The 16788-nt window shown below is 44.6% G+C and overlaps 1 protein-coding gene across 1 annotated transcript; it reads left to right on the forward strand.

The window, feature by feature from the left end:
* Positions 1 to 10439: 10439 nt before the first annotated feature.
* On the forward strand, positions 10440 to 16740 carry PITHD1 (PITH domain containing 1). Its single transcript, XM_036854237.1, has 6 exons — positions 10440 to 10742; positions 11384 to 11427; positions 11794 to 11871; positions 14598 to 14702; positions 15369 to 15477; positions 16016 to 16740. Exons 1-6 carry the CDS (start codon positions 10545 to 10547, stop codon positions 16115 to 16117), a joined length of 636 nt encoding a protein of 211 aa, XP_036710132.1. The 5' UTR covers positions 10440 to 10544; the 3' UTR covers positions 16118 to 16740.
* The last annotated feature ends 48 nt before the right edge of the window (positions 16741 to 16788 follow it).

The raw sequence follows: 16788 nt of genomic DNA on the forward strand, positions 1-16788 counted from the left end.
CCTGAGTAGACTTTGGTCCAGAGAGAGGACTGGGTGTCCCCAGAGCCTGTGTGGCACGTGCTGCACGTAGAGCGAGGAATGGGTCCTGGGCTGCCTGTCCTGGAGGGGGAGCCCTGGCGTGGTGACAGGAAGTGTTCAGGTCAGACCCTCCCCCCCCCCCCCCCCCCCCGCCCCACCTCTGAGACCCTCAGTTGCTTTGAGGTCCTGTGCAGGTGCATCTCTTTCCTACTCATTCAGGGAATTATTTATTAAGGGAAGTTCTAGAGTCTTTCCCCCCATCCTTTTTGCCAGGTCCCACTGTTTTTGAGGCTCACTAGAGAGCACAGAACTCCAGTATTTTTACAATTTCCAGTTTCTAATTCAAAACTTTAGGGTTTTTTTCCTCCCCTATTTTTCCTTCTCCCCACTGGCATGGGGCAAGACACAAACACATGGCAGGGCTTTCTGTAGGCCCCCAAATACAACTTTAGAGTTTTAAAAGCCAGCACTGTAATCTCTTAGTCCCTGTGAATTGCTACTAGAAGTGACTGGTTTTAAAAGGTAATGCTGTGTTGGAAATTGGTTTTGTTTTTGCCTTTCTTTAAAAGGTAAGATCATGTGATTGAAAGAGCACAACAATTTGCTGTGTTTTGTAGAGAACTTAGCAGCTTGAAACTCTACTTTTTGAATCTTGCAACCAGAATTTGGAGGTAAGGGCCAGTTTAAGGAAAGGGTCTGAGCTGTAGCATCAGGGTGGGGCAGCCCCAAGGGCATCCACCAGTCTTGGGAAGGGAGGATCTCACTTTCGAGTTGACATAGGGGGAATAATCAGAGCTTGGAGGACAGTGTCAGTGTCCTTCTTGGCTGTTGAAGGGCACTAATCTAGTAGGAACCCACTTGGTTGTGACCCAGATAGAAGGAGATACTATAAATTTGAGAAGCTCATCCTTAAGAAACCTGAGAAGCAGATTGAGGGTGTGGTTAGTGTGATAGCCCATGGAGCTTGGCAGTTACCAGTCCCTTTGACAAGCTCACTCAAAGCCCAGAGTATGGAGCCCACTGTTTTTAACCATCCTGGAGACTTCAGTTAGGCTAACTCTGAAGATTGCAGAGCGACGCAGCAAGAAGTCTGTGCAGCAGAAGCATTGTTCAGTGTGTGTTGCTATGCAGGGTACCTGAGGGACACAAGTATTGCTGTGTTTTAATTTGCTGTATTTTTGAATTGGGTAAAGCATTCTTTCTCTTGATTGTTTGTATTACCATTCCACCAGTCCCCCAGCCTGCTCCCCCAAGGTGGTATTAGAAAGCCTCTTATCTAAAACCAAATGAGCGTCTGGGTCAGGTGCCAGACACCTGTTGCCTAGAATAGCTTCCTCTAGGTGTCCACGCCTTGAATTTGTCTCTTACCTGTGTGTTCAAGTCTTTACCATTGAAACCAGTTTTTCATATTTGATACAGTTGTGTATGATTTAATTTCCTTTATTAGGAGTCTTTGGGCAGGGGGGGAAGAAAAGACACATCCCAACATCACTATCCATCTTTGGATCACCCCTGTTTGCATAGAGCCAGATCTTTCCCTCTCCCCCTCCAAGACTGTCTGCATCAGGGATGTGACCTGGTGAGAAGAGGGAAGAGGAAAAACTGAGTTTCTAAACTACCGCCTCTCCTGGGTTATTGAAATGCCTGCAGAGCAGACACAGGATGATGTTGAACCTTTGGTCTCATTTGTGAAAACTTGTGCAATTTTTTTTTTCTGTGCTACACTACATACAAATCACTGAATTGCAAATTAACCCCTTTGTGATCCTTGGTGTAATGAGCAGTTTCTTTGGGGCTTTTTCTTTCTTTCCGGGAAGTGGGAGGGAAAGGAGCAAGGCATTACCTTGCTCTTCATTTGTATTTTGGTCCCAAAATGTAAATACAATTTTCTATGTTACTTTTTTGTGGTAACTACCAAGATGAATATTTTAATTAGATAAGTTATATGAAAAGGAAGGAAAATTCCATGTCTAAATTAAAAAAACAAAACAAAACACCATATACTGTTGTCTTTCTTCCTTTCTCCCTTATCGTGTCAGAGAATGGAAGTCGGTCACAATGTCTGGTTTCTGGGCTGTGAGGCAGAGATCTTAATCCCTGGGCTGGGCCATGAAGGATGCTGGATTTCTGTCTGTACTGTAGCACAGCAGGTCTGGGAAAAGGAGACTCAAAAGGGAGGAAACCCTATGAGCAAAGCAAGGAAACTCAGATAAAAATGAGCACTTGGTGGGGACCATGCACTGTCCCTTACTGCACTTGGAACCCTGGGACTGACCTGTTACCCCGTTTTACAGTTAGAAGCTGAGGCTCTGAGGGGTGAAATGACAGCCAAAGCCATTAAGCTAGTAAGTGGCAAAGGAAAGGATTTCAAACCCAGATTCTCTGACTGCAAAGTGTGTGCCACTCTACCTTTCAGTCACTTCCAGCGGGTGTGGAGGACCCAGATAGGTCTCCTCAGTCTTACACTGGCTTCCTAATGAGAGCACAACGAGCACACAGGCAGAAAGGTCGTGGCAGCAAGGGCTTAATAAGAACCTGCTGTGCTGGCCCTGGCTGAGCTGCGAGAGTTTCAGCATTCGTGGGTGGAGCCAAGGGCTTGGTTTCAGCCCCTACATACATCAAGAGCCTTGGTTCTCACATCAAACCTCAACATCTCACGGCAACACGGTTTTATGATCCCTTCTCTCCTAAAGGGTATTCTTGGTGTATGGTCTGGACTTATTTTTCCCAATTCTTTACTGGATCTAATTCTCACTGTTACAAATTACTATGCATTGAAGTTAATGATGGAATGTGGTATCCGATGGATGATTTTACCCGGTGTCTATAAGTTAGCCCTTTGTCCATTATTCATTAATTCAACATTTGCTGAGCCAGGGACCTGTATTAGACCCTGGGATACAGAGTAACATGCAGTCAAGTCTGGCGCTCATGGTCAGGTAAGAGTAACTGAGCTCACTGGTTATATACGTACCATGTTCCAGGAACCACGGTCTCATATACATACATTATCTCGATTATCACAATGGTACTATAAGGTAGGTTGTCACGGCCCCCATTTAAAAACTGAGAAAGCTGAAGCACAGGGAAATTAAGAACTTGCCCAAGGTCACACAGTGGTGACCAGTGGTGCTGTGTGCTGTTGGTCTGACTTCCAAGCACATGTTCTCAGTCACATTTCCCATCTCACACGCAAACACATACCCAATGTTAGGCTTCTGGAACAAAGCCAACCTCCAATGCAGAAAGATGCCCAGGCCAAGACCCTAATCATCTCTAGGAATGACTTCTCTGTGCTTCATGTAACTGATGTCCAGAAGAATCCTCTTCCTGGCTCATCCCCTTAACAGATGCCCCTCTCACAGGGTTTCTCCACTAAGGTTCCACATCCACTTGAGTGTCTCCTTGGTGATTTGGCTAACCTGGTTATTTGGTGAAATAGGCAGTTTGTCCTCACAGGCCCCCAGATTTCTCTTTCTGTGATGCCTACTGTCTCAACTCTTTTCAGAAACTTCTGAGGAAAGTTCAAGCCATCAGTTTTATATAGCTATACCCATGTTTCGCAAGCAGAGAATCTCTGGGGTTGGGGCCCCAGAATGTGCATTAAAAAAAAAAAAAAAGAATCCAAGCAATTCTTCTTATAATGCACATTAAAGTTTGAGAACTGCTCCAGAGAATTTTCCACAAACAGTGTAAAAGCTTTTCACAGCTGGCCTGTGTGTCAGGGCTGGGAAGCCTGCATACTCAGTCACACAGCAAATACTGTGCTGTCCCCACTCTGTGTCACTGCATAAGACAGACATGGCCTCTGCCTTCATGGAGCTTTCATCTAGTAGGGGAGACAGTAATCAAATAACTACACAAGTCATTGTTTTCTTTTGGTTTTTTTGGCCACACCACGTGGCTTGTGGGATCCCAGTTCCCCAACTAGGAATCGAACCCGGCCCCTCAGCAGTGAAAGCGCGGAGTTCCAACCACTGGACTGCCAGGGAATTCCCAGAATCATTGTTTACATATTTCTGGCCCCACTGCAGAAATCTGAATTGGTCAGAGGTAGGATCTGGAAGTAGGTACTTTTTTTTTTTTTTTTTTTTTTTTAATTATTTATTTATTTATTTGTTTATTTATGGCTGTGTTGGGTCTTCGTTTCTGTGCGAGGGCTTTCTCTAGTTGTGGCAAGCGGGGGCCGCTCTTCATCGCGGTGCGCGGGCCTCTTACTATCGCGGCCTCTCTTGTTGCGGAGCACAGGCTCCAGATGCGCAGGCTCAGTAATTGTGGCTCACGGGCCTAGTTGCTCCGCGGCATGTGGGATCTTCCCAGACCAGGGCCCGAACCCGTGTCCCCTGCACTGGCAGGCAGATTCTCAACCACTGCGCCACCAGGGAAGCCCAGTAGGTACTTTTTTTATAGGCCTCCCCCAATGAGTTTGATGAGCAGCCTGGTTTGGGAATGCCTCGTGCAGTGCGAAAACAGCGCACGAGTTTTGGGATAAGAGATTCAGGTTCAAATCCTGGCTCCACCACTCTTCAGCTTTGTGACACCTCTCTGAGCCTCAGTTTCCTCATCTATGAAATGGGAATAATGACACCTCACAGGAATTCTTGTAAGGATTCAATGAGAGAAGTGGAGCTCAATAAATTTTACTGTCCTTCCTTCATTCCCTCTAAATGCGGAATGAAAGGCAAAGTTTTGTTTTCTCTTGACAGGAATTAAAGCTTTAGGATCACAAGATAAGGACTATTCTGAGGTCAGTGAGTCCTTCCTGATAATTGAAATCTTAGCCCCTGCTGCCCCAGATAGGATTAGTTCAGCTTTTCTGTTTTTGGACTCCTATCTATTTCAGGTCCCTTAAACCATAGCCCCTAACACCCACCAAAAAGGCAGACACTACCTAATTTCTTGTTATCTCAGGGGTCACAAATACCAGAAGTTTGGTGTAAGACAGTGGGAAGTGGTGGGAACAGAAGGAAAAAGGGCTATTTACACAGCTCCACCTGATTGTTTCCAGGCAGAAGGCAGGGCCCAGTGTTGCCACGTCATCGAGTTTTAAAGAAAAGACCGAAATCTAGACTTCTATGTAAAATTTCCCAGTATTTAAAACCCAGAAAATCTATATAAAGTGGATAATTTTCCAGAAAAATACAACTTACCAAAATTGACCCGTATAGAAATGGCAAATTTAAACAGACTAATTACCATAGAAAAAATAGAGAAAGTAGTTGTAGAGCTTGCCCTATAAAAAAGCTCCAGGCCTAAGATTTCATAGGAGAATTCTTTCAACCTTAAAGATTAGATAATACCAGTGCCACTTACACTATTCCAAAGCAAAGAAAGAGAAGAGGTTAAGGAACCCTGGACTTGGTTATGGTGTAGCAACAACTCCCAAATCTCAGTGGCTCAACACAACGAAGATTTGTTTCTCACTCACACTACATGTCCATTGAGGGTCTGTTGGAGCTCTGCTTTATGTCATCCTCACGCAGGGACCCAGGCTGAGGGAGGCCTTCTAAGATTTTCAAGGCAAGTTAAGAATACTGCACTGGACCCTAAGCTACATCCAGAGGTGACATCCATCATTTCCATCATATTTCATTGGCTGCACCTAAATTCAAGGGGACAGGGAAGTACAATCCATCCATGCACCTTGATGCAGAGAACTGGAAATATTTGCTAACTCCAAAGGCAATCACAGTAGCCTGGACTCTCAGGTACTCCACAAGGCCACCCAGCTTTGAATTCCACACTTCCAAGCTTCAGCAGGTCACTTAACCTCTCTGTGTCTCAATGTTTTCCTCCCCAAATGAGGAAAATACACCAACCTTGTGGAGCTATCATATAATGATTTAATGAGTTAAAACATGTAAAGTGCTTAAAATCGTGCCTGGAACATAAAAAGAGCTCAAGACATGTCAGCCAGGATGTCAGTGATGAATTAGGTGAAGTACCCAACATGGAATGGGCATTTAGTAAAGGATTTTTGTTATAACTGAAGCTCTGAGGAAAATGACTTGTCCAATGTAACCTAGCTGGTACATGCAGCATAACATGGTGGTTAAGAGCCTGAGCTCTGGGGTCTCAGCTTTGCACCAGAGTAAGTACTTAATAAATGTTAATTAATATTTGGAGGTGGTTCAGTGTGGTTAGCCTCAGCACAGCCTCTGGAGGCCCCACTGCCTGGGTTCAAATCCTGGTTCCGCTACTAACCAGCTGTGTGTCCATGGGCAAGTTACCTAGCTTCTCTGTGCCCCAGTTTTCTCACCTATAAAATAAAAATAATAGGACACCTATAATTATGAAGATTAAAAAACAATATAAGTAAAGCTCTTGGGACAGTGCGTGGCACATTATTAGTGCCATATGGTTATTAGCTATTATTAGTACAATACTCTCGGTTTGCCACAAGGAAGCATTCGAAAGTGACAGAAAAATAGTTCATTTCTCCCAGCTTAATTGAGACAGGAGAGAAGGGAAGGTGGATACAAATTCAGCAGTCCTTTTGCTACAGAAATGTTTGCAGATGAACCTGGGAGTAGGAGAAAGAAAAAATCGGAAGCTTTTCCTACCTGCCCCAGGGTAGTCTTAGAAGTCGGTGAGAATTCCCATTTGTCCTCAGACATCCCTGCAACACAGGAGTGCAAGAGAAGAGGCAGACAGAGTAAGGAGAGGCAAAAGGCATTATCCGCAAATCAGAGCCAGGCTACCTTGCAAGAGCTGGTTTCTTCCAAATCCAACCCCCTTAGCAATTGCAATTTCCCACTGAACCAGACGGGGGTGCTGAGCTGAAAGCCTGCTTAACAATAAGTAATGGACACTATCTACCCTTTTCCAACCCACCAGATGTTGTTCCAAACCTTTCTCATACATTATTCATATCGCCCTCATAATAAAACCCTACAGAGTAGGTACTCTTATTATTCCCATTTTATATATGACAAATCTGAGGCTTAGAGAGGCTAAGTGACTTGCCCAGCAGGCCATACTCAATATCTGTGGGATTGAGGCAAGAGTACAAATAAATGGTGGTGTACTTAAAAAGTTATAAATGGAGCTAACGAACAGTTAAATAAAATACAGCCTAGGCAATTCCCTGGTGGTCCAGCGGTTAGGACTCTGTGCTTTCACTGCTGTGGGCCCGGGTTTGATCCCTGCTGGGGGAACTAAGATCCTGTAAGCTGCACAGCCTGGCCAAAAACAAACAAACAAAAAATACAGCTTATTCTGCTACCTTGACAAATGAAACTTCGCAGTGACCTGGAGGCCACCTTCAGATTTCTGAGCCTTTGGAGCTCTGCACTAGAAGGTGGTGGAAAGGGAGAGAACAGGGCCATAGCCCCACCCCTCTTCTCTTACCCTAAAATGTGTCCCTGCAAGGGGCCTTGTGCACAGGCGTGCAGGTGTCTTAACCTGTATGCTCACATTCTGTTCTAGGGTCTCTAAATTGAAAAGGTCTGCCAGGTATCCAGCACAGTGAATGACAAAAGAGCCACAGCATTAAATTTCAGAATACTAGGGACCAAAAGAAGATTTTAAAAGCTTCCAGAAATGGAATGAGGGCAACCCATACAAAGAATCAGGCATCAGAATGGCACTGTATTTCTCAAAGCTAGAAAACAACAGAGCAATAGCTTCAAAATTCGGAGAGATTCTATCCTCATCCAAATTACCAATTAAATATAAGAGAAATTTAAAGACATTTTCAGTGGTTACTTAGTGTGGTAGCCACCTCCAAGGGGGCCTCTAATGATTTCTACCTCTTGGTATTCACACCCTTATGTTGTTCCCTCTCACACTGAATATGGCTGACCTATGGAACCGTGGAATATTTTAGAATCAACAATATGTGATTTCTACAGCTAGGCCATAAAAGACACTGTGGTTTCTACTTTGCTCTCTCTTTGATCACTTGCTCTGGTGAAAGCCAGCCACCATGTCACTAGGACACTCAAGCAGTCCTACGGAGCAGTCTATATGGTGAGGCCTCGTGCCAACAGCCTGCACCAACTTGCCAGCCATACGAGAGCACCATCTTGGAACTGGATTGTCCAGCTCCATCAAGCCTTCAGAAGACTTGAGGTTTGTGAGAGAGCCAAGACAGAACCCCCCAGCCCCCCAGCAAAGCCGCTCCCAAACTCTTGACTTGCAGAAATTGTGAGATGAATGCCGACTGTTGTTTTAAGCGGTTAAATTTGGTAGTAATTTGTTACACAACAAAAGATAACCAGTATGGGTCTATTGGGGGCGGAAGAGCAGGGAGCCACAGTATTTTGTAGTTCTTCCAATTAAAAGGTGAAGTCTATCTCTCCACCCTTGAATTTGGATTTGGCCAATGAAACTTGTTTTGGCTGACGGGACATTCACAAAAATGATAGAGGTTGATGGTTAACAGGTGCTTGTGCAATTGGGTCTTCCCTCCTGTGCTCCTGGAACTCAGCAACTGCACCAATGTGTCTGAGTTCCGGTAGTCTGCTGGAGACTTGTGGCCATCACCTCAGCAGACCGTCCACATCAACAAGACTTGTGAGTGAGGCTATTCCTAACTAATCAGCCCACCCAACTTGCCCAGAAAAGAACTGACCAGGTGATCTACAGAAGCATGAGAAATAATAAATGCTGTTGTTTAAATATTTTAAGTTTTGGGGTGATTTGTTACATGGCATAAGCTAATCGATACAACATATTTACTTGATGTATACCTTTTTGTTTCAGGAAAACAAACTAGGCTCAAAACCTAGTTATTTCCCAAACTTATCTGATCTTGGGCAAGTTAATTTACCTCTTTCAGCCTCAATTTTCCTCACCTTCAAATTGGGGATAATATTGGGTAACACTCCCTATCTCTTAAAGATCATGTGACAAATAACTGAGATGAACTACATGAACTACATAATGTGCTTAGCACCATGTCTGGCACACACTGCCCGATAAATCACTAAAGGATGACAATGATGCAAATGATAGGAAAGAAGCCAAAGGTGAGTAGAAGGCCTGGGTTAGTCCTGCAGTGGGATACAGTCTTCCCAAAGAAAGGCTACTGAGTGTATCATTCTATTAAACAAATATTTGCTAACTGTTTAGTTTAGCACCTGCCAGGCCCCTTCCCTGAAACTGTAATGTGAAAGCAGGAATAAGTCATAACATTGAGCTATCTGAACCAGAACCAAGCTTGCCTGCTTCACAGAGAATTGAACTAGGACATCAAAATATTTCTGAATGGAACTTGAGCAGATGTTTATTTTGGTTTCCAGCCCCGAGTCTGGTCTGGATACTTCAGAGCCAGAGTGAAGGGTAGGGGCTATCCAAAGTATCTCTTAACTCTCTCAACTTCCTATCTCTCCCCGTCTCCACCAAGAAGTAAGAACGCATTCTACCCCGAAACCAGAATCATTTCAACTCTAAATAGTGGCTTTCCACTCTTGATCTCAACCCAAAAGATGAAAAACATTTTAAATTGCACCTGAGTATACAAGAAGCTGAAACAAAAGTTCCGTAAGTGGAGACTAAAATGTGTAATACATTCTGAATTTTCTATTTTATTCTATTTAATTTTTTAATGCTGGTCACAATCCTCTAAATGGATTTTAAGACATATCAATGGGTCACAACCAGCCGTTTGAAAAAACTGCTCTGAAACATCACATGGGGAGGGGACTTAAAGGTCATCTAGTCCAATCCTTTTATTTTACAGGGGGTAAACTGAGACTCAGAGAGGTTAAATCACTTGCCCAAGGCCACAAAGCTAGTACGTGGCAGTGCTTGGATTTCAACCAAGATCTGACTCAACTATTGAATTCTTACCATGTGCCAGCCACAATGCTGAGTTTTTGAAGAGCATTATTTCATTTAATACTCACTGAGATCCTATGAAACAGATATTACCATTCCCACTTTACAGACGAGGAACAAAAAGTCTCAGGATGGGGAACATGACTTATTCAGGGTGTCACACAGTCAATAACAGACCCAGGACTTGTCTCCAGATTCAGCTGTCCATAAAGCCTGTGGTCTCGACCACTAAGCCCACTGTGAAGAAAGTGGTTATGAACGTGGGTTTGTGAGCTCTAAGCGCCTAAGCATGCACATGTGCGGCAGTGATAACGTTGTGCTCCCTACTCTTCAGGGCCTTATCACTGCGCCACCAGCTCCCAAAAAACGTTGGTGGTAAACGAAAAGAAAACAGACTTCAGCCTAAGGAGGAGGAGGATTCGAAACCCAGCCCCACCAGTTACTCGGAACACCAGCTTGATCTCTGCTTTTCAGTTTCCACATCTGTGAAGCTGGGACTGCAATAGCAACCGTCTCCGGGACTGAAAGAGTCAACCTTAATTTCCCGGCCCCTGGAAGCGCCTTAGCAAACGTCTACCCTCTCCGAGCCCCGCCCTCTTCTCCTCACGCGCTTGCGCCGCACAGGGGCGCCTTTTACGACGCGGCGGTCGCGGCGCGCTTGGCGGCCGGAGCGAAACGAGCGAGTCGCGGGCGGCGGCGGCGGCGGCGGCAGGGCACGGGAACGCGCGGGAGGCGGCGTCGCCATGTCGCATGGCCACAGTCACGGCGGGGGCGGCTGCCGCTGCGCCGCCGAACGTGAGGAGCCGCCCGAGCAGCGCGGCCTGGCCTACGGCCTGTACCTGCGCATCGACTTGGAGCGGCTGCAGTGTCTCAACGAGAGCCGCGAGGGCAGCGGCCGCGGCGTCTTCAAGCCGTGGGAGGAGCGGACCGACCGCTCCAAGGTGGGCCTTCCGGGGCCTGGGCGGGCGGGCGGGCGGGGACCCGCGCGGGGCCTCAGGCCGCCCGTCTGCTCTGTCAGCCTCATCTCTGAAGTTAAAAATAACCACGGCCCGATTGCCAAGCGCTTTCCCGTGCCCGTCTCCTGCCAGTCCTGTGAGAGGCGAACAGAGTCGAATCTCCCCGTTTTGTAGGTAGAGGAGCTGAGGCCCAGAGACGGGAAGGGGCTCTTTGCTTTACACGGCCAACGTTCAGTTCCAGGGCTGCGGGGGGTAGTGAGGGAGGATGACCCATCAGGGCGTTTTCCCTACCGTTTGACCACTGGTCCCAGTGGCTGCCTGATTTCACTTATCACCTGATGAAGACCGAAGACCAGCCTCGGGAGATGAAGCACGTTATCCTATCTAGAGTATTTACCATTGTGGGGCGTAGAGCCATTTGAAAGCTGTGGACCGCATAGGCACAGATCTCTGCACACAATTTCTGGAGGCTAGTCGGTCCTGGAAGTTAATAAGTGCTGGAAAACTGAGGGCGGTTGACTATCTGCATTGCACTCCAGCTGTAAAGCAGGGTGGAAGATGCCTAAAATCGTAGGCGCTCAGCAAATATTTGTTGCTTTTTCCTCTCTCCTCCCTCTCCCCTCCAGTTTGTTGAAAGTGATGCAGATGAAGAGCTTCTGTTTAATATTCCGTAAGTATTTCTTTGGTGCTTGCCTCAGGCTAAAGAGGCTGTACCCAGTTGCCTTATCAGGATTCATTCCATGGTTGTGTCAAGAGGACACCTCTGTTTCTGGAAATGGGGTAAATTACTGAGGTGGGTGTGAGTAGCTTTCTTGGTGCAAAAAAGATGTATTTGTTAAAAGATAACTGAGAAGTCAAGGTAAATTTTTTAGAACCAAAGAATGCCAGAGGCAGACAGGATCTTAGAAATTATCTAGCACAAGTCTGACACGTGAGTAAACTGAAGCCCAGTAAGGGGAAGGGCCTTGCCCAGGGTCACACAGCTCAGCAGAGATTGAACCCCAGGTTGACAACCCTCTTTTTTGCATTCTGGCAGATTTACAGGCAATGTCAAGCTCAAAGGTATCATTATAATGGGAGAAGATGATGACTCACACCCCTCTGAGATGAGACTGTAAGTGGCAAGGGTCTAGGCCCTCAAGAAGCTCCTATCCCTTTTTCTCTTTTCTCTGGTAGCACTTTATTCCAGAATAGTCTAACTTTTTCTTTTTACTGGGTTAACTATCCCCTCCCTCTCTTAAAAAAAAGCCTCATGTTTGTTCTGCATCGGAATACACTTATCTCTTCCTGAATTAATGGCATTTTTAGATTAAGTATCTTTAGGGCCAACAGCTTGTCTCTCTTCAAAGTATTTGCTGTGGCACCATTCAGAGAGCATCCTATAAATGCCAACTGTTGATGACTTTGCAGTTTTCGTAATAACCCAGCTGCAGATCTCAAATGATCTTTAAGGAGTCTACCCTTGGGGTTAGCTTCAACATCTTCCCTTGCTGTTTCAGACAGTTACAATCTTTCTGTGTGTTTTGTTGAGATGGAAGCACTCCATCTGAGTTTACACGGCCTTTAGTTAGCAAAGTTCTATATACCTCTTGTAACATGGAATCTGTTGATACTAGAGCTAGTACTCCCTTTCTGACAAGTTGCCTTATTCCAGCGTAGCCTTTCTAGAAGGAGGGGACACTGCTTTCTGAGGGCTGGAGAAGCAAATATGAGAAGAACTTTACATAAAAAGTTCTTCTGAAAAATTGATCAATTTAAATGAGAGATTTAAGAAATGGACACTATTTGAATGTTAGAAACATGAATTTGAAAGCAAATCCACATATTTAATCATTGTAAGGAAACAAAGTATGTTTGAGTTGATTCTTTCTGGGACTTGTTTACTTGCGAGATGGATTGACTGGACAAGACTAGACATCCATGTTGCGTTGTAGTGAAGAGGGGGCTCTGGGGTAAATACTCGGGTTCAAATTCTGGCTGTACCGCTTGCTAGCTGCATGACTTTGGGCGTTACTTCTCTATATCCCGACGTTTTCATATGTAAAATGGCAATAATAGTCTGAACCTCTTAAGATTGTGGAAAGAAATGAGCTATAACATGTAAAGAGCTTAGAATAAATCTGGAACGTAGGATGTGTCCCGTTTTGTTTGTTTGTTTTTTGGTTTTGCGGGGGGGTTTGGCTGCGCTGCGCAGCTTGTGGAATCTTAGTTCCCCGAACAGGGATTGAACCTGGGCCCTCAACAGTGAAAGAGCCGAGTCCTAACCACTGGACCGCCAGGGAATTCCATAGTATGTGCCTGGTTTTGGAAAGGCAGGTGCAAATACTTACAGAGCCCTCAGTTCTAAGCACTTTGCACTTTATCAAATCTAAGATGTCATTGATTATAAAATGCACCATTATTTTATGTACCATTGATAAAGAAAAAAGCAGTATCTGTTCAACTATGACATGTCACTGATACATTCAGAAAAGTTAACTTGAGACCTTAAATCAGTGAAATTTGAACACAAACTAGGAGTTAGATGATATTAAAGAATTATTGCTAATGGTTAAGTTGTTCATTGTAAAATGGTATCATATTTTTTTTTACGAAGAGCTTACTTTGTAGAGATATATACGGACATATTTGTGAATGAAATGATACGTTTGAGATTGCTTCAGAATATCAAGCACAAACAAAATGGGGTTGATAGGCAGAATTGGCATGATCTTGATTATTGAAGCTCAGTAATAAGTATATGGAGATTCATTATATTTTTCTCTTTACTCTTATGTATGTTTGAAATTTTCCATAGTAAAATTTTTTAACAAGTGTGCCTCTTAGAATTGATTCAATTTAATATCCACATCAACTGTATGGGATATGTACTATCACTATCCCCATTTTACAGATGATGAACTAAGAGACAGATTAAATCACTTGCCCAAAATTACACAGCTGGTCAGTGACAGAACCAGGCTTTAAACCTAGGAAGTCTGGCTCCAGAGACACTGCTTTTAACCACAGTGCTATACTGCCTCTCATAATGCTGCTTATAAATGTTCACTATTATTATTATTATTCTGTGCATCATTCTTAGAAACACTTTGAAGCAAACATTTGCTTTCCTGTGTTACCTGCATTTTGCTGCAGCTAATATCTAGGCCCCTCCCATGTGGGTGTGGTAATAAGACACTCTGGAGATTGGAGGTGTGTGTGGCCCAGTCCTTTAGAATTTGTGAGTTACAGAGGAGACTGCTGTTTCTAAGATACGTCTTTGAAAATTTGTTTCTTCACTAGCAGTTTTACTTAACTTTCCAAAGCCCATTGTGAGTCGGCGGCCTTTTGTGCTTTCTTCAAAATGGAAATCCCCAAGTTGTATTTTTTTAAGACTTGTAAGATGACTCTGTATACTATAGGGTAATTTTGAACACAGAAAAATGCTTGAGCATTGGGTTACCTGATCTTATCTCTTAACTGTGTTTAAGATGTTTCTGCCAAAGTATTTTTTCCCCGTGAGTAAGCTGTTTTATTTAACATCCCCAGCTTGGTCTGAATGTGCTGAGTTGCTTATTTTCTCCATGCATTTGCTGCATGTGACCCAGTTTGAACTATCGCTCTGTGTATTGCTTCTCATGCGCTCTTAACCCACTCAGAGATGCCATTGGCTTATGTTGCAGTTCTCAGCTCTTGTTGGATTAAAGATATTTGTGTATAAATGCCAGTAAAATGCCATTTCCAAAATTTGATCTCCTGTTGATAGAACCGAGGGCAGTTGAGGAGTCAGTAGGAAGTTCTGAGAACCTGAAAAATGTGATAATGCACATTTCTTGATTTTTCTCCCCTTTCCTTTCTCAGGTACAAGAACATTCCACAGATGAGCTTTGATGATACAGACAGGGAGCCAGATCAGACCTTTAGTCTGAACCGGGATCTTACAGGAGAACTAGAGTATGCTACAAAGTAAGCACTGGGCCTCTCTTCCACTCTTTGGCTTCTGAGAATGGCAGGCGCTCCCTCATTTGCAGTGAGCATCTGTGCATTAGCATTTAGTGGGCTTGCAGTTGTTTTTGGCCCATCTCCTGCTTCCTTAGCATCAGAAACAAGTTAAAACAGTGGAGAGGCCTGATCCTAGGCTTGGTCAAATTTTGGCAGAGGTTCAGTGCAAGCCACAGACTTGTTAACCTGGAAGCAATTGACAGATTTGAATGAGCTCCTAGTATGGTCTTAGGAAAGATGTTTTCAGAATTCCTCTTTGCATAGTGGGCTTACAGCAGCCAAGTTACATGTGACCACCTTACCTCTCTCATTTTCCTACTGAGCTAGCTTTCAGATCCCTGCGTGGCCGCACAGCATTTCTCATTCCTGTTCCTTGCAGGCAGGGGCAGCGTTGATTCATTTTTCTGTCCCTATTGCCTTGGACAAGATCTGGCAGATGTTCAGTAAATGTTCACTGTATTCACTGCTTGCCCAAAGGAGAAGGATGAGACGTAAGACCCCAAGATTGTTCTCTGACATTTGCCTGGGTTTTACCGCAAGATGGAGCTGGAATTGACTTTTTTGACATGGTAGTGAGCTTCTCACTGAACTCTTATTGTTGTCTTCTCTCTCTACTCCTTCATCCTCTAGAATTTCTCGTTTTTCAAATGTCTATCATCTCTCAATTCATATTTCAAAAAACTTTGGAGCCGATACCACAAAGGTCTTTTATATTGGCCTGAGAGGAGAATGGACTGAGGTAAGATGGGGTTGGAAGTATTATTGCCCCTCTAATATGTGTACATATGTTTGTATATCTGCATGCTGTGGTAGTAGGAGCTTGAAGGAAAGGAAAAAGAGCAAGTGAGACATTGGTTTCTCCCAGTCTAGTTTTTCTTGGTTTCATCACTGTAAACTGTCCGTCTCATTTGACAGGCTATAGGAATTTTAAGGGGGTTGAAATAATACAGTTGATATCAATGCAGTTTTTCACCTTAAAATTCTTTCCTTCATTTAACATTGTTGGTAACCTTTCTTGTTCTGGGCACCAGAGATAGGGTGATAAACAAGATAGACAAGGTCTTCTTCTCATGGTGCCTCCATTATAGTGGAGGAATGACTCTTCTAAGTGATGGGGTGAATCATTGATTCGCTCTTACCCAGGCTTCTCAGGATAAAAAGTATCAGAACGGGGAAGAGATTAGATGATGACTTCTAGAAATGAACCTGAATAAGGACCACTCCGTTGTGTGGTCTGGGCAATGGCCAGCTGACCCAGCCTCTCAATTTTCTTGCAGCTTCGCCGACATGAGGTGACCATCTGCAATTATGAAGCATCGGCCAACCCAGCTGACCACAGGGTCCATCAGGTTACCCCACAGACACACTTTATTTCCTAAGGGCTGGCCAAGGCTCCCACAGAGGCGTTGTGTCAGTGAAGATGTACGACATACTGTTGGGAAAGACACAGAGAGATGGGGCTCCAGAGAGAGTTGGCTGCCACAGCCTCTGCCAAGCTTTGTCTTTGGGGCTTGCTGCAGAAACCTGCCCTACGGAAGACACCACACCCCCGGGAAGGGTCGTGTGGGTGCCGAGGGACAATCGTGGTTCTCTGGGGCCCTGCAGAAGTTGGGTCTTGGGGTGGTCAGCACCTGGCAGTCATGGATAATGCCTGCCTTCCCAGTTAATGTGGCCATGGGATCCCAAGTGTCTTGTTGCTTTGTGGCAGGATTTTTGTGTGACTTGTTTTTTTTTAAATGGAGACTCTTCCTGGGCTGCAGTAAACTTTCTGAAGCCTCAGCATTGTGTTCGTGTTAACCATCAGGAGGGTCTCCAACTAGAAATACTTGTCCCTGCTTGCTCCTTCTCCCTGTCATCTTTCAACATTCTTGTCAAGTTGCCCAGCTTGGAGTTGTCTGTCATGCACTAGTGTCCCATGGTTATAGTTAGAAGAACAAGAATCTCCTGATAATGCTTAATAGCTTGAGAAGAAGTTCTTTTTTTCTGCTAACCAGGTAAGCAGTCTGAGGAGAGCATGGCCATCGTTTCTGTGTTTGTGGGTATCCTGGTC

The sequence above is a fragment of the Balaenoptera musculus genome, chromosome 1 (assembly GCF_009873245.2).
Source record: "Balaenoptera musculus isolate JJ_BM4_2016_0621 chromosome 1, mBalMus1.pri.v3, whole genome shotgun sequence".
Taxonomy (NCBI): domain Eukaryota; kingdom Metazoa; phylum Chordata; class Mammalia; order Artiodactyla; family Balaenopteridae; genus Balaenoptera; species Balaenoptera musculus.

Bases quoted from the DNA above. Each gene is read 5' to 3' on its own strand.
- PITHD1 (XM_036854237.1), top strand. From the start codon at position 10,545: ATGTCGCATGGCCACAGTCACGGCGGGGGCGGCTGCCGCTGCGCCGCC. The intron at 11,428-11,793 runs GTAAGTATTTCT...GCATTCTGGCAG, and splicing joins GAGCTTCTGTTTAATATTCC to ATTTACAGGCAATGTCAAGC. The intron at 14,703-15,368 runs GTAAGCACTGGG...TTCATCCTCTAG, and splicing joins GAACTAGAGTATGCTACAAA to AATTTCTCGTTTTTCAAATG.